At 41.5% G+C, this 26,252-nt stretch overlaps 1 protein-coding gene across 2 annotated transcripts in view; it reads right to left on the bottom strand.

Annotated features, from left to right (window-relative positions):
• Window positions 1-26,252, bottom strand: part of Esr1 (estrogen receptor 1) — a 245,920-nt gene that overhangs the window by 6,660 nt on the left and 213,008 nt on the right. For both annotated transcript variants that reach the window (XM_032894791.1, XM_032894790.1), the window contains one exon: window positions 21,086-21,219. In XM_032894791.1, the coding sequence (XP_032750682.1) occupies window positions 21,086-21,219 (134 nt within the window). The remainder of the gene's footprint in view (window positions 1-21,085; window positions 21,220-26,252) is intronic.

The raw sequence follows: 26,252 nt of genomic DNA, 5'->3' as shown, positions 1-26,252 counted from the left end.
GGACTAGTGTCAGTGCTCACCTTGGCCGAGCTCCCCATGGCTCTGCCTCTTATGTTCTGTGTGTCATCAACAACATCACTGTCTTGTCTCCTAGAAGTCTTACCACAGAATGAACAGGCCGAGAACCTGCCCAGCCTCCTAAACCTGAGTGGTGAAATTTCAAATCACTTGCTTTTCTGTTACAACCTAGGATACTGGCCTCATTCAACAGTAACCTCGTCCTTGTTCAAGAAAACATTCGAAAGTACCATCAAATCACTTGGGGGTTCTTGCCAAGGTGGCCCCCACTATCGCTTTTTCTACTGTGTACCATGTGACAAAACACACTTGTGCTGAACTTCAGCAAACTCTAGTGCCAGCACAGTTTATTTTGTTTTTGGGGGGAGGGGGTTGTTTGGTTTGGTTTGGTTTGGTTGGTTTTCAATGCAAGAAAGACATGGCACTCTGACTCAGCAAGCCATTTTTTTTCTTTTGGGCTGTCATGTCTGGGTTCTCTCATAGTGCACATGATTGTCTGGGTTCCTTCTGCCAGCAAGAACCTATTGAGAGCCTACTATGTTATCTGACAGGGATTCCGAGCTTTAGTTCCTTTGAAGAGTTAGTATTTTAACAGAAGATTCTGCCCATGGAGAGAGAATTTTTTTTAAAGCCAACTCCCGGAGTGGAGAACATCCTTTGGAGTGAGCCTGTTTTTCTAGTCCTGCTTTGGCAGCGGCTCAACTTATCATCTCCTCCTTGGCAGCAGGCACTTCCTAGCCATGCAAATATACATCGAAATAAAAATACAGTCCTGTAGCAATTGACAACCACCATTATCATCCTTTTAGACTTTCCTGCCAATACACAGTGCCTGTTTGCTGCCTGTTGCCCTTAAGGAGCTGTTTAAGAAACAAAAGCCACCCAGAGTCCCAGAATGCTTCAGGTGCTCTGGCAACCACTGTGAATAAACATGAGCACAACAAAGCTGCTAGTTTATCTGTGTCTTGGGCGGTTTCAGTGTCATGTACTGCACCACTATTTCCAGAAGCCAGGGGCCAGCCAGTGTGTAAAGAGTAAGGGACTTCAGAAAGATAACACGTCAGGCTTCAGCCACTTTGCAGTCTGTGCCAAACCCTAAAGGTAGGGAGCCTGTCTTGAAGCACAGTTAGCAGACATGAACACATTCTGCCATCACTGGGAGAGATAAGAAGAGTCTGTAGGGGACGTAGTAAGAAGAGAGCATAGCAGAGAAACCATAAGGACACCCTCAAGTGTAAGTGACTTGTGTATATGGCGTATGTGTGTGTGTGTGTGTGTGTGTGTGTGTGTGTGTGCTTGAGTGCATGCATGTATGCATGTATGCGTATTGTGCTTATGTAAATACATATATGTACACATGTATGTGTATGCATGTGTCTGTGTGAGAGAGACATAGAAGGAGGAGGAGACAGAAACAGACAGACACTGAGACACACACACACAGAGACAGACAGAGAGAGACAGAGACAGAGAGACAGAGAGAGAGACAGAGACAGAAGGAAGGGAGAGAGGGAGGGAGGGACTGGGGTGTGAACTTTGTACATCACACATGCTAGGCAGCACTTCTACTGAACAGCATCTGCAACCCCCTAGCCTCACTTTTTGCTAGGACTTCACCCAGCTGCCCAGACTAGCCTCGAATTGACTCTGCTATCTCAACAAGCTATAAACTTGGGAGCCTCCTGATTCAAACTTTCTAGTACTAGAATTATAGGACTACAATACCAGAGCTGCCTAGAGATCTTGAGATGCTGTAGCTTTTTCTCAGGCTCATGGGGCCTTAACTATCCCCTATTCTACTGCTACACTCTTTCAGGTTCTCTTTGCATCTAGGCCTCACAGGAAGACCCTTTCTATTTTCCAGCTCCTTTCCATCCAATGGAACTGTCTAGAAGTTTGAGGAAGACTAAAGCACACCTATCCCTGTATATACCCAGGAGGAAGCTTAGGCAACAGCTGGGTTCCTGGCTCCCCTGACATTGACCTCCACTGGGGAGGCTCCTCTGACTGCTTGGAATGACAGTGCCAAGACCTTGAGCTTACCAGCTGCTGGAGGGCAAATTCTTCTAGCAAGACAATCTTAATTGTGTATTGTTTTTTTCCAAAAGGAATAATGTAGTAGCTGACCTTGGGGAGGTTCTTCAATCTACAGCAGCTTGATTTAAAAGAAACAAAAAGCCGGAATGATTGAAAGGGAAAAGATGATCAATAATACAAAGCCCAGATTATAAGTCACCTGGACCACAACTGTCACTCAGCTTCTGTCAGGAGGAAGTCATAGTGTTCATGGCTGACTAAGTGATGTATCAGCACATGGGAGGTCACCACAGAGAAATGTCTCTACAAGCAATGTCTTCTCATTAATGCCTTGGAGGCAGACCACAATGTCATCAGTCCCTCTCTGGTTAACCTTTGATTGCCATTCCTTTGAGGGACAGTGCTACACCTGATTCAGTCTTTGGATTTTTATGGTGGTTTGAAAGAGATGTTCCTGCCATGAGTCTTTGGCATTTGAATATGTGGTAAATAGTTGGTGGTCTTGTTTGAGGAGGCTAAGGAGGTGTGGTCTTGCTAGAGGAAGTATGTCACTGGGGGGCAAACTTCGAGGTTTCAAAGAATACCCTGTGTGGTTTCCAGTGCACCCTCCCTGATTCCTGTTTGAGGTTTAAGATATGAGTTCTCAGCTACCATTCCAGCCACCATGGCTGCCACCTGCTGTCTCTACCATCATGGACCCTAACCATCTGAAAACAAACTTTTCTATAAGTTGCTTTGGTTGTGCTGGAAGAGTTATTCTAGGTGTTCCACAAAGTACTAGTCAGACAGTCCCAGGTACTAAGTTTTCCCCCTAAGCTATACATTTCTGGAAAGTCCTGCTGCATAGATATATTATAAATACAAATTTGAAGTAAAGCATTTTGAAAGAGCTGGGACTCATTAGCAGAACACTTAACTACAATATTCAAGATCATGAATTTGACCCTTAGCTACACACACACACATACACACACACTTACTCATTTGCTCATATGCATGAACATATACATGCATCTATTTTAAATGTCTCAAAAAGATGTAGTATGTAGATGAGTTTTTAGTGAAGAAATCTTCACCAGAAGTACCTAAAGAAATGTTCAACATCCTTAGTCATCAGGGAAATGCAAATCAAAACAACTATGAGATTCCACCTCATACCAGTCAGAATGGCTAAGATCAAAAATTCAGGTGACAGCAGATGCAGGTGAGAATGTGGAGAAAGAGGAACACTCCTCCATTGTTGGTGGGATTATAAGCTGGTACAACCACTCTGGAAATCAGTCTGGAGGTTCCTCAGAAAATTGGACATTCTACTACCTCAGGACCCAGCTATACCACTCCTGGGTATATACCCAAAGGATGCTCCAACATATAACAAGGACACATGCTTCACTATGTTCATAGCAGCCTCATTTGTAATAGCCAGAAGCTGGAAAGAACACAGATGTCCTTCACAAGAGGGATGGATACAGAAAATGTGGTACATCTACACAATGGAGTACTACATGAGACTTCTAAAAGAAACTAGAGCCAATGATTATAAAATAAACACACTGATAAAATAGTGAGTTCTTGACCCTTATACACTCTCAAAATTTTATAATGATAATATTTTATAATAAATAATAGTTAAATAGCTCTTAATTTAATTAATTAATTTAATAAATAATTATTCTGGTATCTGTAATCTGGTTCTGATTTTTCATATCCTGTATTTCATGGGCAGAAAGCTTCAGATTATGTTTATGTCAGATTATTCCTTGTGATGATCACATTTTTGCACTTAAAAAAATAAACCTTTTGCCAAGCCAAGCCTTGTATACTGCCCTGAAGTATATAACTTTAGCATTTTATTTTAAGTGAGTTTAATATAATTTCTTGTTAGTATATGCTATGAAAGCACACTGATTTATTTTCAAATCATGAATATCTTAGAATCTCTTGTGAAGTTTTACAAGAGGTGACAGTTGCCGGAGCTCCATCAAAGCCTAATAATTTTGAGCCAAGGGTGGGGTCTGACAGATGTGCTTTAACAAAACCCTGCACTGGTGACTCATGACCAGCTGGGATGACAAGCCACGTGACTGCCCTGAATTTTACATCTCGTGACTATCAAAAGGCAAACTCTTGACAATGTGGAGTCTATTAGTGTCTTTTGAAAAATATCCTATCATCACACTTAAAAGTGTCTTCTCCATGGAGTTCCTGGGCGAGGTTCACCCTGCCTCTTCTTTCCCTCTTTTCTAGTCATGGATGTTAGAATAGAGCTAAGTCTAAGGCAACAACTCATTTAAATGGCAGAATCTTCACTTTTCCTGTGTACTTGGAAGACCACATGACAAAAGACTACAGAACTGAACCAGCACAGCTCATTTCTACACCTCTAAAAGGCATGAGAGTTTCTCATCACCAGCAATCAAGCGGGTCCCTAGCAGAAGCCAGTTCATGTCATTGAACACAACTTCTTTCTAACGCTCTCCTTTTGGAGACAGCAACTTATCCCACAGGGAAGGGCTCAATCCTCAGAACTGTCTCCCGTCTCCTTCAGTATTAATTGCCAGCTCCAGGTGGTTTTACCTTGTTCCTGATTATCTGGCTGACAGATAGGGCTCTCACCACGGGGGTTGCTCCAAGCCTTGCTTAGGCTGCATTAATGACTTCGAGTGGTCCATGTAACTAAGAGAAATGTGGATTTCTCTTTCTTACAAAGAACATGGCAAGAAGGACAAATGAAGAGATGCCTGGCACAGGAATGGTGGTGGTGCTTTGATGTTCTATGGGTGGGCATTGTACCTTCTATATTTCCACATTCTCAGATGCTCTAAACCTTAGTGTTCAGGGTCTGGGAATATTCTTAGTTGTTTAAGAATGCTTGAGTCAATTATGGGCCACTGGTGATAAAATGCACCTTCAACTCTCATCAATTCTTGACCTTTCCACGGACAACCAAATCCTGATGCCACATAGGGGCAACTTGCTGTTCAGTGTGGTGAAAAGAGCATGGTAAAAAGAGACAATACTACCTACTAGCATGGTAAAAAAAGACAATCATTTCAGAATTTTCAAGGGATTTAAGAGTTGTATGCCAGGAATACAGAAATACAGACAGACACATGTACAAATTTGACAGTATCTCAAATATGAACTTGTTTGAAGAGTTAGCATAGTCATACACATCAGAGTGTTTGAATCACTGTACAGTGTGTTTGTCTGTTATAACAAGTGTCCTATTCTAATACAATTCAAGAGGTATTTTCTACTTACTTATGGTTAAACAAATACATTGAAACAGGAATAATGTCTGAAGGGTATTCAAGGTACCTCTTCTCATTGACATTGTCTACATTTAAGGCCTTAGAAAGAATGATGTACTTAGAATTCTTCCTCAACTCAAATGCTAGTATTGCTATTCTGCATAAGAGAAGTCACAATTTTGGTTCTAGAGACATTTAGTCATCCCTCATCGTGCTTACTATTCATGTTAAATACTGACATACTTCATGGCAGCCAGCATCTTCAAAGAACAAATTGAAGCCGAAAGGGCAAACTGAGAACATTGCAATGCGTTGTTTGTTATGACTCAAAGACACAGCATCACTGAAGACTTCAAGGAGAGTGCTTTATGCTATTCAGAACTTAATTACCATTTTTGTGCTTATCAAAAAATAAAGTATCACATTGGGAAATATGTGTCCACATATGGGGAATGTCTATCCTTTTCCAGATCAGGAGTTATTTAGGTGCAAGATGAACTGTCTCAGGACCCCATCTTTGTGTACAAGCATACCGTTATGCTAGTGTATATCATGTGACATGCATGGGCAACATTTCTTCTATGTGAAGTCACAGAGGGAGTGACAACTGAAAATGCATGTCCCTGCCAGAAACTCAACCCAGGGACAGGTGGCTCTGCTCACTTAGGACTCCTCCATCTCTACAAGTGCATTTCTTGGCACCAATGATCATGAAACCATACAGGTCTGATTCAGAAATATCTGCCAATTTGGTGTAATTTTTTTTGAAATGTACTAGATGTTCTTGAAGGTAAGTATGCAGTTCATCAACATGTTCAAGCTGACTCAGAAGATAAATCTCTTAATGACTTCCGAATGAGATATTGACAAGCTGATGGAGTTAACTTGAGGCAAATTAAGACACATGGGCTTTTGCATTAAAATGGAATTGTGTGCTTGACTCTATATGGAACCCCCAATTTTATTTTTTTATAACAGACAAGATAGATTCTAAATTAAATCTTTCAGGACAAAGTTGCTATTAGTATAAATTTGGCATGGGAGTTTGTTTCTGTTGGTTACATCTGTAACGTATTAGGAGACTTCTAGGGTTCTTAGTTTTCTATTCTTCAAGCAGTCTAGGCAGATATTTCTTTCCAGAGACAAATTATACCAAGTTTCCCATAACCTGTTTTTTGCAGTGGGTTCTTACACTCTTCCTGGAGAGATGGCAGATCTAATACCACTCTTTAAAGTCTGAATGGACTGGTGACTGCATGTAACTAGTGAAATAAGCTGGAAATGGCCCTCATGTCTTCTAAGCATGTGTCAGAAAAGACCATGAAGCTTTTGCCTTGATGGCTGCCTTGGGGACTGCTTTTTATCACTTGTACCAGGAACTTTTGTTACCTCATAAGAGGCCCAGTGTGGAGAAGACAACAAGCAGTATCCAAGTTGAAATCTTCCACCAATGTTCTAAACAGTGGCCTGTATCCTTTGCAACATATCAATAAAGATCTGCCAAGGTGATGTTCATCCACAACTACCTGCGGAATATTCTTACCTGAGGCCCCAGACATTTTGCTGAAGACACAAACCATTCTGTCATTGTCCTTTAAAAATTCATGACCAAACATTTTTTTAAAGCTAGTATGTTTGGGGTTAATTGATTTGCAAGAACAGTAGCCTCAACACACACAACCATTCAAATCATACTTTTAGGGGGAAAAAGGATAAAGAAGAGACAGTTTGTAAATTTGATTCCTGATGCTCTGAACTAGCAGGTATAATTTGGTAGCCTTGGTTATTCCATGCTCCATAGTTCGCTTTCTACAGTCTAAGCTATATGGGTGCTTTGATAGCAACACAGGTTCATACTGATGGACAAGTGTTCAGGTATCAGGTTCCACAGGTTTCCTTCTGACTTCACTCTAAATTTGTGAAGCTGATAATAAAAGTGTGCTATACAAGTTTTGCAACAAAACACAGCCCAGAGTTGTCTGAAAGAAAAGCCTCCACTGAGTGTCTATGGTGGATTGTCTTGATTGTTCATTGACAGAAGAGGTCCCAACCCGATGTGGGGAGCAACATCCCTAGACAAGTGTTACTAAGCTGTATAAGAAACCAGCTGAATATAACCTGAGCAAAGCAGTGAGAAGCATTTCCCCCTGGCTTTTGCTTGAAGATCTTGCTTGAGTGCTTGAGTTCCTGCCCTGACTTCCTTCAATGATCAATTGTGACCTGGACAAGTCAAAGAAAATTTTCCCTCCTCTAAATTGCTTTTGGTCTTAGAGTGTTTTTATCACAGCCACAGAAAGGAAACCAGAATGTACAGACCACTCCCTACCTGGAAAACACTAGCAACTCCAGTTTCCCTTAGGAGAATGGAGATTAAGTTGTACAATCTTCATCAAGTTCTGGTTACTAAAAAGTCATTTTTGTAGATATTTGCTTTCAGAGAGGTTCTGTTGAGTAACTAGCATATTATACTTAAAAAATACCCTGTGAGCCTTGCAATAGAATGTCTTATCTTTGTTTTGACCAAGAACTTTAGAGCCAACCCTGCAGCCCATCTTACTCTCTCTTGATATGAGATCTGTTAACTATTAGTTCACCATTTTTCACTGCAGGAAATTCAGTAAGTATTTCAAATCCTGTGGAAGAGCAATGAATGAATAAAATAATAGGGTGTTTGTCCTTTTTTCCCCTGAGAATCATCTTAAGAAGTCACTGTGGACAGATATGCTCCTAAAACATCACAAAGCACGCATTTGACTTAGTCTCTGACTCAGAAAGGCTGACTCAAGAACTAAGAATGCACAATGAGCTTATGCAAACATGTCCACATCATCATTAACTGGGAAGCCTACTCAAGTATCTGCAATATCCAGCACCAGGAGCTCAGAAATGAGATCACAAATTCTCAATCACAATTGGAGAGTTTGACTCCCCTGAAAGGCAAATGCTCAGGAAAACTTTCCCTCTCTTCCTGAAGAAGACTCAAAATGGCGGACAGTACTTCGGGGTTTGCTGTTGTTGTTTTGTTTTTTATAACTAGTGTCAAATTCCCCTATTTCCAATTTCCAAGAGGCAAATTATCTGAGGGTTGCATGTTCTTTCCGGTGTCTCAATCACTTCCATCCTTCCTTTTAAGTGAGTATTGGAATGCACAGAAACTCCATTACAAAGGCATCATGTGAGTGTGACAGGCTTATTACTTTTTCTTAAAGAGAGTAAAGCTGACATTACATTCCAAACATGGAGATGTGGGATTCTAGAATTGTATATTTAAAAGATGCCTCAAGATCAGTTGGTTTGGTTATAAAACCATTTGCACAGCCTAAATGTGCCCAGGAGATTAGCAACAATAAGAGAAGCAGGAAGGATAGGGGAGGAGGAAAAGAGGGAGGAGAAAAAAAGAGAAGGAAGAAGAAAAGGAAGAGGAAGTTTGAAGGTGGTTGGGTTGAGGGGAATTTGAGTAGAGATTAAGAGAAAAGATATGATCACATTCTATTGAAAACATGCCTGAAATTCTAGATAAAAGACTATTTAAAATTTAATTAATTCAAAGGTTTAGAAATTATTTGAAGAATTAAAAGAACTTCAAATAACTATACCTATAGATAGGCAGACATATATAGATGATAGATGATAGATAGATAACTAGATAGATAGATAGATAGATAGATAGATAGATAGATAGATAGATAACTACAGATACCAACAGATAAAGTTATCTTCCTGGGAACCCTCATATTTAAACTCTGTTGGGTCATTCTTCCTTGATTAAAGCAGGAACAACAGCAGTGGGAGACCAGAAGCTCTACACACTGACTTCCTTGATTCTTTGTCTGCCATTCTCAGGTAAACTTGAGACATTGCCAGACAACTTGGCTTCAGCAGAAGGAAGGGTAAAAACTACCAGTCTCCAAAAACAGAGAAGACAAGCTATATATAGAGAAAATGCTTGCAAAAGAAAAATCCACTAAAGGACTATTCTCCAAAAATATATAAAAAAAGATGCTCAATCTCAACCATAAAAATATCTCACCAAAAAAAAACCACAGAGAGCAACCAGGCCTATAAAAAGATATTTAACATCATATGAGTTTAAGAAATTATAACTTAACAATAATAAATTATATTTCTTAGAATGGCCAACCTCCAGAGTATTGACAATAGAAAATGCTGACAAGATCATGGTGCAACAGGAGTGCACATCCTTTGCTGCTCACTTGAAGGCATTTGGTCAGGTCCTAACAAAACAGAACAAACCATTCTTACCAAAGAATCCAGTATCCCTCATCTCTGTGTTCACAAAGGAAATAGAAATTTATGTCCACACAAAAGATTTTGCACAGATTTGTAGCAGTTTTATCCACAATTAGGACAACTTAGAAGCAAACAAGCTTTCCTTTAGATGGTGAGTGGACACTGTGGTATATCCAGAAAATGGAATATTATACACAGATAACAAAACATGAACTACCAAGACACGAAAAGGCATTGTAAGGATCTGAAGTGATCAACACAGAGCAGAAGAAGGCAATGCGAAAGGCAACATACTGTGGTAGTCCAAACACAAGACATCCTGAACAAGACAAAGCTCTGGTGACAGAAGAGATTGGTAGATGGGGTGGGGGAGGGTGGTGAAGAGGAAGAGGATAGAAGATTTCTGTATAATAATAAGAAACATTTGCTAAGAGCCATACAGTACAAACCATCAATATCTTCCAGTCTTGGGATGATACTGATGCATCATTGAAGGCCTGTTGTTAAAAGTGTACCACTGATACAAGATGCTGATTGTGAAGAAAGATGAAGGGGGAGCAGAAGATATGTGGGAAGAGTCTTTTCTTGCTAACCATTGTGTGTGTGTGTGTGCATATGTGCATGTGTGTGTGTATTTGTGGATGTGTGTCTCTGTATGTGTCTGTGCTGTGCATATGTTTGTATGTGTATGTATGTGTGTGCATCTCTGTGCGTGTCTGTATGTGTCTGTGAATATGCATGCATGTATGTGTATATATGTGTATGTGTGTATGTGTGTGCATGTGTGTGTCTGTGTGCGCACATGTGTGTGAGTCTCTCTGTGTGTCTATGCATGTGTCTGTGCCAATTTGTGTGTGTGTCTGTGTGTATGCATATGTGAGTGTTTGTGTGTGTGTGTGTGTGTGCATGTGTGCATTTGTGCCCAATCTATCCTAAAACAAAAATTAGCATACAGCTACTATAAAGGAGGAATAGAGAAAATGTGGAGGAGAACTGTGGGCAGGGAGGTGAGATGGTGATGCAGAAAGAGGAGGAACAGGAAGTACAGGTAACACTGAGGATGCTGGAAAACCTCACGTGGTATAATAATGGCACTCATACCTTGGGGTAACAGTCATTTAATAGGACTTAAAGCCCATTCAACAGGAGGGAATCCATGACTGTCTACCTGTGACTGGCACAGTCATGGAGTCCAGAAGAAAACCCACTACTGCAGTTTCCTAAGCCAGCACAATCAATGTCTAACTGCATTCTAAATACCTGTGCTTAAAGCCACAGATAAGTGTGGCTCTCATCCCTCATCAAAGGAGATATGTTATATGAAATTCTCTAGGAAATAATAAAAATACTATACACAGATGTGAAGTCTATTAAGTAGAGAAAGTAATTTCATGCATATGCAATTACGAGTTTGTGTATGTATGTGTGCGTGTGTGGAGGGGAGGGTTGTGTACATATATGTGTAGGTATACTTGTATGTGGAAGCCAGACATTAACTTCAGGTGTCTTTCTCAATTATTTCCAATCTTAAGAGAAGAAATAGCACAGGTTCTCTCACTGAACCTGTAGCTAGAGTGGGTTGCCCTCTTGCACAGACCTGCTTGTCCCCTCATTCCCAGGATTGGGACTAAAATTGTTTACTGTTGTATATTATATATGGTTACTGGAGGACAGATTCACATTCTAAAGTGCCAGTAGTCCCTAGTCTCAGTAAAAGCAAAACTTCCAAAAGGAAAAAAATATGCAAACTGTATTTTATTTGTTGGAAAACAAGGGCTGTATGCAGTCAAAGCACCAGGGCCTACAAGTGCAAGTGCCAGGGAATGTTTCCAGAAAGCAAACGGTCACCCAGCTGGTAAATGAGTGTCACAGCCTGAGTTAGAACCCAGACTCACCTCACCTCTGACTTGGCACTCAAACACTTCACTAAGAATTTCTTAGTCTTAAGGCTTGCAGGAAACTAGAAATGACAACCAATGGACTCATCATCCTGGACATTTGAGATCACTAGACCAATTTTGATAGTGACAAAATATTAGGAGCGATTTAGGAGCAACTCTGATGTTTGAAAAAAGTCAGAGGATGGTGTGGCCAAAAGGAGTTGAAATGACAGGAGGTTGTCTATGAGTCTCTTTTTATTTTGTTTTTGAAACAGTCTCTATTATGTAACACTGTCTGTCCTGAAACTCTCTCTCTCTGTACACCAAACTGGCCTTGAACTCACAGAGATCCACCTGTCTCTGCCTCCCAAGTGTTGGGATTAAAGGTGTGTGCCGTTATGCTCAGATTCCATTTAACTAGAGTCCATTTAACTAGAGATGTTCACCAAAACGTTGACCATGATTATATTCATGGGATGAAATTGGGATACTCTGAGAGATGTTTTTTTTCTTGATGTCTTTTCTGTATTTTCCAAGAGCTAAGCATTGGGTGCTTGTCACTTTTGCAAACCAGTAAAGAATGAAAATGCTTTTAAAAATACAAAAAGTGCCTCTTACCCCTATGATTTCACAGGCTATGTCAATACCCAAGTTGTTGAGTGAGAAATGGACCCTTCAAAGAATCCAGAGACTGTTAGGAAGATATTACTTATTAATTTTCTCATCATATTTCCGTTATCTCTAAGGTAGTTCCTATGTCTGAGACTCTCCAAGGTTGTGATTTGAGCAGGAAAGGAAGCTAACCAATTTGTCACTGAAAATTTACCCAATGGTTTTCTTAGTTGGAAAGGATCCTGATGTGCCACCAAGCTATACTTATACAGAGCTAACTACAATGACAATTGAGCTTCAAAGCCTGACAATAGCAGAAGACTGCAGTTTCTCTAGGAGATTCTATGTGTCTTGCTTCCACAGAACATAGAGAGAGGATCAACTAATTCAGTAATTCATGTTGGCATTCCGGCAGGCAGGACCAGTGTTTCACTTGACACGGTGAAACACAATTTGACATTCTGGGTGTCTTTCATCACTGCCGTCCATGAAAACAGTGAGATTCTGCCAGACACTCGTGTCCTCAGAGCCACATCTATGTCCGTCTGAAAATAACTGAGGCAGACTTCTCTCCATCCTTAGGTGTTCACTGATACTAGGTAAGGCATAGCCTGAACCTCCAGCCTCCACTTTTTCAGTGAAACATGCAGCTGGATTGAAGATAAAGCCACATGTTAAACTGCTTCTTCCAAACTCACTAGTGACCAGGACATGGAATGTCCACCCCTCAAAGTCCCAGAGACAAGTGCTAGCAAAGTCACTGGAGGAGCTCTGTTCTTTACCTCCAAGAGCTTTATATGATGTGCTTGAATTCTTCAATAACTTTTCTTGTTCTTTTAAAATAATGCTTTAGATTTAAATCAGCAGGAGAATGAAACATGTAAGCTAACCCTGGGAACATGTTAAGTACTTGCAAGGGGAGCTCACTGTCACGGTGTCTGTGCACATAGTACCTACATATAACACATAGTCTAATTCTGGTAAAAGGTGACATCCAAAGAGAGCAATACAGTCCATGGGTAGAGTCCTTGGATGTGGGTGTTTAATACCAGCAGGGTGTGGGCGAAAGGAAGGCACCAGCTCCCTACCCAAATCATCAACTTCCATTCATCTGCCTCTGGTCCACAGGGCACAGTGGCTTACGAGTGTGGGAGTCCATTTACGGTGATTGATAACTGTGATACGGTGTTGATGGAGCAGATGGGTATATATACCAATAGCTTTACAAACCACCATACCTCTTTCCCATAGCAAATGTACTTTTACTAAGATGTGCAAACTGAATCCTAAAATAGGAAGTGATTCATTAAAAGTGAAAAATGAGCAGGGTTGGAAAGATGGCTTGGTGGTTAAGGGCACTTACTAATCTTGCCAAGGTCCTGAGTTCAATTCCCAGCACCCCCACAACTACCTGATGCCATCTAATGATGTGTATATGTACCCAGGTTTGGCGTGCAGACAAAAGTACTCATATACATAAAATACACAAATATTTAAGTGGTTTTTTCTTTAAAAAAAAAAAACACAAACAAACCTGTAGCTGGATTCCTGAGTTTCTCTCAGAACCAATTTGCGTGATCTGCCTAATTAGCACAGTCCCAAACAAGGTACCCACAGGTCTTTTGTCAGGGGTAGGCTAGTCGTGTGCCCTTCACTCTTTCTGTCGCCATTTCCAGATAGTTCTATTCAACTTGATATTGTTTCTAAGTCTCACTATAAACTGTAATGATACTCAACATAGGAACAGGTTTTTGTTACTATACAAACATGGCAGGCAGGGGTTGGACAGGTGGCTCAGCGATTAAGAGCAAGTACTGCTCTTGCAGGAGATCCTGGTTTGGTCCCCAACACCTGTGTCAAGCAGCCTATAACCACTTCTGACTCCAGATGCATGAGATCTTACATTCTCTTCTATGGGCACTGCATTCATATGCATAAACACACACACACACACACACACACACACACACACACACAAACACACTATACATATGTATAATTAAAAATAAAAGTACAAATTTGAAAACTAGATGTTTTTAATGTTTAGAAATAATAAATAATCTCCATCAAATAATCTGGCCAGTCACTTTTTGACTTTGGCCTTCCATACAATCTTCAGGCCTGGACATAATGAAGTAAAGTACCTTCAATAGTATAACAAGGCTAGCCCTGTCTCTTATATACTCATAAGAGTCTAACCTCCTACTCTTCCTAAAACAGCCCATAATGCTGCCCTTACTTGATCTTCCTAATTCTTCCATGCTCTACTCTTGACTTGTTCCAAAGTTGTTTCTGTACTTTGAGGAACTGCTTGTTAAAAGCCTCACTTGTTGGTACCAAGTGTCTGTCAGTTCATTTTCTGTTGTTAACACCATAATAACATGGACTGGATAAACTGCGAAGACAAAAGTTCTGTGATGCCTCAGAGCTCTGATCCAAGGGTTAGAGGTCACATCTAATTGTTCTTTTCATGCTGGTGGGACCCAAAGCAGTGCATGGCAAGAGATATGAAGTGTGCACCTATGTGTATACTCTGAATCCTGTCTTTCCTTTTTATAAAGCCACCAGGATTTAATTAGAGGGCACCACCCTGATGGCTTTATTTAGTCCCAAGCACCTCTCCAAGCCCCATCTGTGCACGCCACAGTCAAATTGACTTTCCCCATCTTATTACCTCCTACTGGAATTAAATATTAACATGTCATATATGAAACCAGAACTCTCTGGGTTATCTCTGAAGGCTATGGGAACTTAGATTAACATGACCATTATTCTTTATCATAGACTTGATTAGATTTGGAATTGTCACAGAATCACAACTCTCAGTTTGTCTTTGAGGATGTTTCCAAAAAATGTTTAAATGGAGACGGAAGACCTGCACTGAGTCTGAGTAGCAACCTTCCACTGGCTGAGGTCTGGGACTGAATTTAAAGGGAAAAGCAAGCTAAGCACAGCATTTGTCCATCAGTGCGTCCTAACCGTGGTGGCAGCAATGTGACCCGCTTCTTCTGCTCTTCTGTCAGGGCTTTCCTCTCACAATGTTACCCTTAGACTGTGAGCTACAGCAACCTTAATTTCCTTTGGCCAGGTGCCTGTCACAACAATGAGAAAAGTAATTCATACAGTTGGATTTGCCAGTTCTTGGAAGTTCTGAGACCTTTGAAAGAATAGCCAAGATCTAAGCCACCAACTGTGACATATGCATAGTCTACTCACAAGAGTGTGCTCGTTGTGTGGTGGACCCTTCACTGTGAATGGCAGGCGTAAGGCATTCTTTGGTAAGGACACAAGAGGTGGTGTTTGTATTTGGAAGCTCTGGAAGAAACACACGAATGTTCATCTGTGTCTACAAACAAGGAACAGGACAAGGTCCTGCACTGCCTGCTTGTGCCTTCTTTCCATAGTCAGGGCAGTTCTGAGGTCTTGGACTCACTGATACTGGTGTACCCATTGGAGTTATGGGAGTAGCATATCTAGGGTCGTCACCAACCATGTAAATAGCAGAGTCCATTTTCTAAATTCTAGACCTTTCTGAAGACAGAGGTCAGGTCATAAGACACTAACAAGAAAACCATTATCACCCAAGAGGTTTAAAAGTTGTATCGGAAGTTGTGACAATAGAAGGGCTCCAGAAGTTGAGTGGACTTGGCTGCCTGCAGAATTCAATCAGAGGGACCAACAGCAAACCACTTGGCAACCATGAAGTGCCATTCATCTCAAAATAATGACAATAAGCAGACTCTGTGGAAAGGACACTTGGCATCACAAAAAAGTCAAGAGAGAAGAGAAGAGAATACTCTCTGACGTTGCAACATTGGCATCCCTGACAATGTGTCCATTTGCGACTTCCAAGGCCTGTTCTTGTCAGAAACCTTCAATGGCAGAGACTTAATGAATCCTTGATGTGTAAAGTCATATGGTTGTTAAATGTTCTTTTATCTAAATATAGAGCCTCTCTGAATCATTGTTTCATCTCTAAACTTGAAAATCTAAATGCTCCCAAGCAGTTGTCTGACAACACAGAGTACAAATAATCCAGAACGAGGGGTTGGGGGTGGGACGAACACTCTCTGTGCTGGAAACTTGTGACAATTCATCATGAAATAAATGTTTCTCTAACGAGAATGCAGTCACTCATGGATGGAGCAAAGGCAAACAGGCTTTTGTCAGCTCCGGCACCGTAAAAACAAGACATGCATAGTAACAAAGCAGGTCTAGATAGCAGAAGAGAGCTGCCACGCTCTTAGAATGCATGTGTAACATGTACGGTCTTCCTCAACCTTGCCTTGAATCCCTAAATGAACACCAATGTTATACAGTTGGAGATTTTGTCATTTAGTTTCGAGAACTTTTCTCCCTCAAGTTTTTAGTTGCCTGTGAGGTTTCAACTCTTAGTCAGTTTCATTATTCCATCCACTGAAAAACAAATGTCATTGGAAGTTGAGTTTGGGATGAATAAGTAATCACAGGTGTCAAGTTTCAGCAGCATAAGACCTTCCAGGAACAACCAGAAAACCCGCTGGACTTGATGTACTGAGACTTCTGGGTAATTCTATAGCCTGTGTGTCATGGTCTGAAGAGAGAGGCTCCAGAGTAAGAAAGCACAGAGAGCTAGAACCAGGAACTGGAGATGCTGTCTGGGCTCCTGGATGAGCTAGCAGAGATGGAAGTGGGGGAGGCTCTCTAGGATACATTGTACAGAATTGTAGGGAAGTGTGTGTGTGTCCATGCACATGAATATGTGTAAGAAAAAGATGGTTCTAGAAATGGAAGGCATCATTGTCAAGTTGACTGGAAGTTTAGACTGCACATTCCTGAGAGGTGACAGATGTATACACACCAAGCTTCAATCCATGAATTTCCTGAGGCTTGGGAAACACTCAGTGACAAAGGAGCAGTCTGCCCAGGAGTGGATTTGGAAGGAGCATGAGCCTAAAAAGACAATACATAAGCAAGTGCCGAGCTGTGATCCTTCAGTTTTGCCACTGTGTTCTGTCAACGTAAGGTCAAACCCACCAGCTCAAGGTCCTTCTGACAGGTAAATAAGCAACGTAATTAACAAAATCTCTAGGTAGCTACTACAGCCCCTGTAACTATTAGCCTGAATCCACTTCTTTGGGGGCCTACTTGGGGAACTTTAAACTAAAACACTGGGTTATGCAAAGCTGAGGTCTACTCAACTGAAGCCAGACTCTTTGACAATGGCTGCTTTCATTGACTGAGGCTACCCCTGCTCCATGATCTGCTGACATCCATATAAACCAAGGTGCTTAGAAAGTCCACACGGAAGGCAGGTACTTCAAAGTGAGGAGAGACTACCATGATAAAGCTTTTCCAGCTCTTTCCCCAGCAATGTCCACCAACACTTCTATTAAAGAATTGAATGAAACAATGTCTGTCTACAGTATGTGGCCCCAAGACCTTGAGCAACACAAAATGAACAATGAACCACTTAGAGAAGTTGGGAAATACACATATAAAGAAGAAAAGAATGATTCCAGTTACAGAAAGAACACACAACACCACAACGCACACACACACACGAACATTCATTTGGATATGTTTGGTATAAAGATCCTAGTGAGACTGCAATAAATACAGAATTACTGAGAAAAAGAGCAAAATTTTTTGAGTAAAAATATTAAAATCAACAGGCTCTTGAAATGCTAGACCATATGCTACTAAGAAGTCAAGAGAAGGAGGATTCAATAGGGAGCTAGTCTCTAGGAAGTAGGCATCTCTGAATGATTGTGAAGAACTGAGGTCACACTGGACAGGAGGAAAAATGTGGCCAGGTCTAGTATATGTCCTTCAGCATCCTTTTGTGGCTGGAATGTCCACCTCTCCCCTCACTTCCACTCCTCCTCAGACCCCTGCTCTGAACACATCTGTTTGCTTCCTCCTAGGCCTCCTCTTGGACTTTCTCCAGCTATTTCTCAGAAAGCCTTGTTGCTAATTTTTTTCTTTTCCTTTCTTTCATTCCCCCCCCCTTTTTTTTGCTGAGGCCAGTCTGGATTAACAAAGACCACCTCTCTCCTTTGATGTGGACTCTGTGGTTGTCCTGTGGATGATCTTGAGCTTTGGTAAGCAAATACATCATTCCAACTCACACAGAAATTGCGCTAAATGTCTTCCAAACAGTTGTGAAGAGATTGTCTATGGAAATTCTGGCCTTTGGAGATCCTCTTGTGGCTTCTAGAAAGACATTCTGAGCAGGCCCTCAAAGAAACCCTTCATTTCTCCTGATTCTGCCTCAAAACCAAGGCCACTATGAGCAACTTTCTCAGAACTGGCCTTCAGAGACTCAGACTGAAATATGAGCTTCCTCACAAGCCCCAGGCTTAGCCAGGGAAGGCATGGGATCTAAGCAGGTTCCCTGAATCGAAGCCTGTGTGGCTTTGTCTCAAGATAAGTTGGAAGCTGTCCTATCTCAAAAGTAGTGAGTTGGTTAAGGGTATAGAAACATCTAGAACTCCTTTAGGTGTGTGTGTGTGTGTGTGTGTGTGTGTGTGTGTGTGTGTGTGTGTGTGTGTGTGTGAGAGAGAGAGAGAGAGAGAGAGACCATGTGTGTCTGTGTCCATGATGTATGTCTGTATCCATGATGTGTGCCTCTGTGTGTGTGTGTGTGTGTGTGTGTATGAGTCCATGTGTGTCCCTGTGTGTGTCTGTGTGTGTGTGTCTGTGTGTGTGTTTCTGTGTGTGTGTGTCGGGGGTGGGGTGTTGGCAGTAACCTTCCCACGGCAGATTTCTTTTTATCGTATTTTTATTTCTCTTTATTTCCTAGTACTGGCCCATTGTGTTTCATTCTCTTTCTCTCTGCTTTTCCATGAACAATAGCAGACACTAGGAACTGTGTGAGACACAGACCTGTCTTCCCAGAGCACAGCTCACTTTTGTGGTGAGAAGAGTGGTTTTGTCTACATAAGCTGGTCATCTGCTTCTGTTTTTGTTACAGCTCTCCTGGGCCAGCAGTATAGTCCTTGAAGGCACAGACAAGCTGTGACCCACCATCCCACGAAAATATACCTATCAACTCTGCGATATGCAGAGGCTTTTATTTCCAAACAGTGGCCCACCCCTTTAAGAACAAAAGTAAGCACAGAGGCCCTGACTGCCAAACAGGGTCTCACCCCTTTAAGAATAAGCATGGGCACAGAGCTTCGGAGACAGACGCAAGGGACAATGACTGTGTGAAGGCCTATCTAATGTCACAAAGATTAAGCTGGGAACCCAGTTCTGCAGAAATACAATGGGTTGTAAAAATTCAGAGCCCACAAATCGAGAGTTCTGCCTTTAATTTCTTGCATAATATTAAAATATATATTATACTGTTGTAAGAACAGGAAAAACAAAACTGCAGGAAAAAAGCTATGCAGATATGTACGACACAGTTTCCATGTCCACAAGCATCTGCTGGGCTCATTTTACAACTCTTACTTCCTGTCTGGGTTATTCTTTTCTGATTAGAGTGGGGATGATAATAATAATAATAATAATAATAATAATAATAATAATAAAAACTTTCCAACACTTGTTAAGCATGCTGTCCCTGAAGTTAACAGATTGCCCACATGCAGGCTATCCACACATGCCAGCCCTCCACTGAAGAAGGAGTAGGATCAGGACCTGGCGCTGTGTAGGCGAGTGGCTGTACTCCCAGAACTGACATCCAATAAAGAGCCATTGTGGGATCTGGACCCTTCAACATGCGGGACAAATGACTCAAATGAAGAAGCACAATGCATGTGAGTGGGACTAGAAACTTGAATGGAGTGTAATCACTTCCTGAGTGCCCATCGCCTCGTATTATTTTATCATGGAACTTCGCTCCCTGATTCAGGCCTTGCCTAGTGTAATAGTACCAATTTCCATTTCTCGGTTGATAAGGGAAGATGATTGCCGTGGTAACTGTTGAGGAATACGGCTATCTAGAGTCGGTGGGGAACTGTCATTTGGTGGAGATGGGAAGGGTCTTAAGGTCGTGAGGAGGAGACAGACTGATACTCTCTGAGTGTGACAATGTTAATGCTCTGCACTTAAGAAATCAGAGACCAAGCATGATGGGGTAGGGAACTGAATCAGGCCAAGATTTGAGAAGACCTGTGATTTCTACTCAAGGGTGGCATTGAGATACAACAAATTGGGGCTGCAGGACAAAGGTCCTTGGTTAAGGGTGTCTGCTGTGCAGCAGACATGGGGTTTGAGCTTAGTGTGACTGTGGTTGCAGATCTGGATGTCTGGTGCTTAGAAGGGCTGGAAGGGTGCGAGTGCCTACTGAGGCTGAGCCACAATTCCTGTCTGGGTAACCTAACAGCCAACCTCTACAGAGGACAAAGAGAGAGGAAGAGAGGGGAGCAGAAGGGAGGGAAGGTACAGGTGGTGAGGGGAGGAGAGGGGAGGGAAGAAAGAAAGCATCTAAACAAAATTTCAGTGACTCTTAGCCGCTCAGTAGCTGAGGATCATGGGCCACTCAGACAAAATGAAATGCAAGTTCAGAAGCATTGTCCACTGCGTTCCTTACGCCATCATTTGAGGACTGCTTTGTTTATTTTATCTAACTCTTTAAGCCAAGTTAATCTTTAACCAGTCAGCTCTGACCAGGAGATCTTGATGACATTATTTTTCTTATCAGTGCTAGGCTTCGAACCCAGATCCTTGAGCATGGTAATTGCATACTCCACAGCTGAGCTGTGCATCCAGGGCCCATGTCATAACTTGCAAGGACCATCCGTTGGTCTAGGTCCATTTTAATGTGTTCAACTATCTACAGAAAAGCAGTCCCATAGGTGAGCAAGGATGAAAATATATCAATAAACGATCAGGAACTAATGTCAATCATATTTTTCATACCCCACATTGGATCAATATGGTTCTGATATCTAATTGAGCGATGAAATGTTATTTGAAATGAGTCATTTCATTTGAAGTAAACATTAAACTTATATCGTGTAAACTGGATCTAGTTGAAAAAAATTACAAGTAAACGTTTTTCCCTAGAACCTGGCATTAAATTCCCCCAGGTTGCCAACTCACCAGAGTTAAGCAAAATGATCGATTTGAGGCACACAAACTCTTCTCCCTGCAGGTTCATCATGCGGAATCGACTTGACGTAGCCAGCAACATGTCAAAGATCTCCACCATGCCTTCTACACATTTACCTTGATTCCTATAATGACAAATGTTTAAAAGCATTAAAGCATAGAAAACCTCCACAAGATGTAAGGTTCACACCATAAAACTCCCCCAGCCTCAAATCTGAGGCCAACCATTGGCAGCTCGTTTTATTGCAGCAAGTGCGAACATTCATTTAAATTTGAGAAAGCAAGGCAGAAAAGTGTTTTTTTTTTTTAACCAACAAAGCCTTAAAATTATTACAAGAGCTCTGGTGTTCAGTGGCCAAGTCTGTTGTGTTGAATGTGGAGATCTGTGGCTTACAGAGATGCATGAGGTTTGGGTGTGACTGTAGACCGGCTGCTATATTCTAGACACTGCACTTGCTATAGGTGGTGTTCTACAATACTCTTTATGAATATACAGTGTTTCTTCCTGATGTGTCTTGAGAAAATCTTGAGGACCAGGAAAGCTCCAACAGCTATGGCCTGGGCTGATCAAGTTCATCCTCGGAGAGGCAGGCTTCCATCAGGAAGTAAGAATGCAGGATTGGAGGAGAGACAGACCTGAATATGAAAGGTCACAGGGTGGTACATTGGACTTGAGGAGGAGACATGGGATAAAATCCTATACAAAAGGACATGTATATTATTAATTTTGGTGAACTACTTAAATATAACAGTCAACATTTTGTATCTATAAATACAAAAATAGAGAGAAAACATTTTTTCCTTTTATTTATCCTGGAGGCTTATATATAGGTATCTCACATATTAAAAACATGTTTTACTACTGAGCGAAAATGGCTGCTCCATGAAATTAGCAAGAAAATTTTCTCTCACATTCCTCTTCTTGTCCTTTGCCTATATTTTCCCATAGGAGTACTGGTCATATTCATATTGGTTATTAAGAACTCTTTGTATATTCATTTTGTGTTAGAAGTATTTATCATGGTTTGTTGTATACTTCTTTTAATTTTGTTCTAGGCATTTTTTCCTACAAAATACTTATTGTGCATCAACTTTCCATTTGTGGTTCTAGAATAGCATCTTTTGTTTGAGAGGATCACTCTCCGTTGGGTAGCATATGAAAATTCTCATACTTACTTCTACAAAAGAAGTTCCATACTTTTTGTTTTAATCTTTGATCTGAGATACATTCATTCTTCTGGCAACTCCATTGAGATATAACTGCATACCATACACTCATGCATTGATGGAACGGAATTCATCAGATTGCCCTATGTTCACAGAGCTGTGCCACCAGCCTTTGGGACTTACTGTGGTGTGACTGATAAGACAGGATTGTGCTTACTATTTTTCTTCCAGGCAGCAAATAATTATTAGTGTCACTGACTAATCGAAATACCTTTATTCACACTGACCAAAATACACAATATACTTTCAATGCTTCTGGTCCAGCAAGGTTAATGTGCTACTTTTTCTCATGTTTCACATCAGGGAATTTAGACCCAAACTGGTAAGGCAGACCACACACCCCTCTACCAACCAGAGGAAAGACCACCAATGACACAGTTCCTTTTATTTTTCCCTTCTTGTTCTATTTTAACTCATCCCACAAGGTTTACTAAGTAACTATTTTGTACCACCAATTGGCCTAGATATCAGAATAAGTAGGACAAGAGAGGCACGAGGCACAAGTATTGATAATGTATCAAGAATGGAAGCAAGATGACAAAGAAAAAGATAAATACAATGAAATGGATATTTTCCCTTAGAAGGTATAGAGAGCCTCTACACACAATAGCAAGCTCCCCAGATACAACCCGTATTACTATTCAAGCAAGTGGTTTGGTATTCTCTGACTAAGTTTATTTGGTTTTCCCATGCAATGGAGTGTCTGCACACAAGGGACAGCCTTTAAGTATCTGGTAGAGACATATTGACAGAGAGATGTATCTTCAAGAGAGTGGTTGGACATTGAATCTGAGTATCAGTAGTGCCACATGCATTTGCTCTGACTAGAAATCTGGATGATCAGCTGTTCCCTATGAGCAGAGAACCGTTGAAAGCTATGCTTCTGGACTCTGGGAGTGGGACTGGTAGTCACAGACAAGGTAGGTTTTTCTTGTTCCATGGTTGAATTTTTTAAAAGTAGTACATCTTCTTTCTAGTGAAAAGAATAAACAAAGATGGGGGAAATGTTTGGAGGATGAAGCTTTAAAAATAACAACTCACAGCCAAAATAGAGAAATGTTCCTTTCTCAGTGTAATGTCTCTGTTTACTTAACAGACTGTACAGCGGCAGGGGAGGGAGCCTGCATGTGGGAGGGAGCCTGTGCTCACCTGCTGTGAGCAAAAGTTCAGCTCAGAAACTGAGAAACTAAAGGCTTAACAGCTCTCCCTTCTCAAGTCTCCCACATTTTCCCATGAGGAGCTTTTCTTAACTCCTGCAGCCCCTTCTCCATGGCTACCCTGTTATTTCCAGCCAATCATCATTACCTGGAGATACATGAAACTTGTTCCAAAGTACCTGGAAGAGGCTAGAAATGGTGCATTTTCTCAGATGCTCAACTCAGCCCTCAGGTGCAGGAGTGTGTGTGTGTATGTGTGTGGGGTGTGGTGTGTGTGTGTGTGTGTGTGTGTGTGTGTGTGTGTGTGTGTGTGATATGGTGTGTTTAGGGTATGGGAAGGAGCACAGTGGCCACTAAACCCAGAGGCATAATCTCAATGTCCTTCCTACTGTACACATATATATGCTCTAGGTTTGAGAGTCTGAGTCTGAACTCTGAGAGCTTCTTGGGAATAATGATTGCCACGAAACTGAAATTATCTATACCATGTTATGAGAGGTTGGTAAAAGTCTATGCTGAAACCTTCATCAGAATGAACTCGCTTCCCCTTTCAATGTGAGCAACTCAGTGTAAACACTACCTCTCCTAAACTAAGCAAAATTTATGCATTTCCATGTTCCCATTATATCACACTACATCACAGAATCCTGGCTGCATCCTGCTCACTGCATGATGATGTGGTACCTATGGGTTTTTCATTACCTCTAGTGCTTGGTGATCCAGTGAATAAATAAGCTTTCCACCAACCTATGTGCCAGCACAGATCCGTGTGCACTCCGAAGGCAGACTCTTGTCACCTGTCTGACATAAAGGAATCCCTCTCAGTTGTCTGAAGTCCTTGTAAGTTGTTGCCAGAGCTTCTTTTCAAAGTTCTACACTAACATCAAGGAGAAAAATCAGACTCAGGCAATGAACTTAGTTTTCAAAGGAACAGATGCACTGGAAGTTCCAGAAATGGATGATATAACTAAGAAGCTAGAGTTGACATTACAGTAAGGCAAGATTAGTCTAAATCCATGAAATGCTCTCAAGGCTGAGGCTGAGAAACACATGAGGCATGGAAAAAACAAGTTCTTAAAGGAAGCAGAGTCAGTCATAGATCAGAGGAGTAGTTTAGCAGGCAGACCAGCCCACGGCTCCCACTGTGAGACGTGACATCCTGTCATGACTAGCTCCTCCAACTATCATATCAATGTGACTCTCAGTGCACCTCGGAATCCCCTTGTGGGGAGCCTTGTTCAGCCACTTACTCTCTTCAAATGTGGTCCATTTGCCCTTTAGTCATGGGGGAAGGAGCAGGACTTGAGAGTGAATCTGCTCATAGCATGTTCTGGAAGTTTCTCCTCTCTAAAATTGGAAGTCTGTTTTTCAGAAGCCTTGGGAGAAATGAAGAGCTCAATGACCCACACTGCACTGTACACCTTAAGGAAAACTTATCCTACAGAATGAAAAGTTCTCTTTGTGTAAAAGGAAATTGGCAAACCGAGTCTGAGAAGGTCCAGGAGATCAGCATAAAGCATTTAATAAAACAATGAATAAACATTTAACATTCAGCTGTCTTGAAAACAAAATGTACAAAATAGCTAGAAAATGGGGTCCCAAATTAAGAAGGCATTTAAAATCAACAGAGGTAAGATCAATTGTATTTAAAAAATGAACCCTGTATTTCTGATGCTACTTGATCTTTCATGAAGCACATGATCTGGAATAGACTGATTACGTGAATACTCATGCATTTGAGTGACTCACATACGTGTAATATGCAAGAAAGTCCTGAAACTGGCATGCGATAAAATCTCGAAAGTTGCAAACTTTTAAAAGAAAGTGCTTCAGATGCTGGAATCTGCCTGCCTGGGTTTGATGCTTGGTGACACTGCTTACTGACTATGTGACTTTGAGAGTAACTCTTGTTCCTGAGTGAAGTCAGAGGCAGAGTCGTCTGTATCCAACTGGAAATCCAAAAAGGAATATATAGACCAAGGCAGAGTAAGGGGTAAATTGGCACTTGAAGAATAGCACAGTACATGAGACCTCCTTTTATAATGACAAGTTACCAGGAAGCAGACGACAGAGCAAGAGAGGGCCCTGCTACTGTGCTGCAAACTCGCTGCTCTGGAGTAACTTGGAAGGCAGGCAGCATTCCTGGAGAAGTGGTCAGAATGATGGTGGGCGGGCTCTGTGCTGCTATTAGGAAGGAAGTACACAGTGAGTGCAGATAGAATTGAAATGGTCTTCAAACAAGAGCTGAAGGGAAGGAAGGGAAACCCAGGATAGATGGGCTTGCAAGCACGCCAATGCTAACCGTTTCTGTCTCAAGGAAGTATCAAGAGATGGAAGTTGAAAAGGTCCTCGAGTGTGCAAGACCCAGTAGGACTGCTCAACTACAGACTATAGTCAGCCCTCCACACCTATGGTTCCTATACCTGCAGACCTGATCAACCCTCGACTGTATTGTCGGCCTGTAATGGAAACTTCTGTGCTGAGCATGAGGTTCGTCTCCTGATCATTTCCCCCTAGACAATAGAGTACAGTAACCACTTACATCGAGAACATCTGCATCTGCATCTGCACCTGCATCTTACCCACTCTGAAGATGGCACAGAATGGGAGAGACCATGGCTAGGTTACATGAACCACTGTACACACTGTACACCACTGTACACAAGAAACTTGAGCATCGGTAGATCTGGGCTTTCTTCCAAGTTCCACAGTGAGAGAGGGACAAGTGTCCCTTGGTCTCACAGCAAAGGGTGACACGTGGACATGCAAAAATC

This window comes from Rattus rattus, chromosome 2, assembly GCF_011064425.1.
Source record: "Rattus rattus isolate New Zealand chromosome 2, Rrattus_CSIRO_v1, whole genome shotgun sequence".
NCBI classification, from domain to species: Eukaryota; Metazoa; Chordata; class Mammalia; order Rodentia; family Muridae; genus Rattus; species Rattus rattus.
Note: the sequence above shows the minus strand (reverse complement) of the source record. Positions and strands in the feature narration are given on the sequence as shown.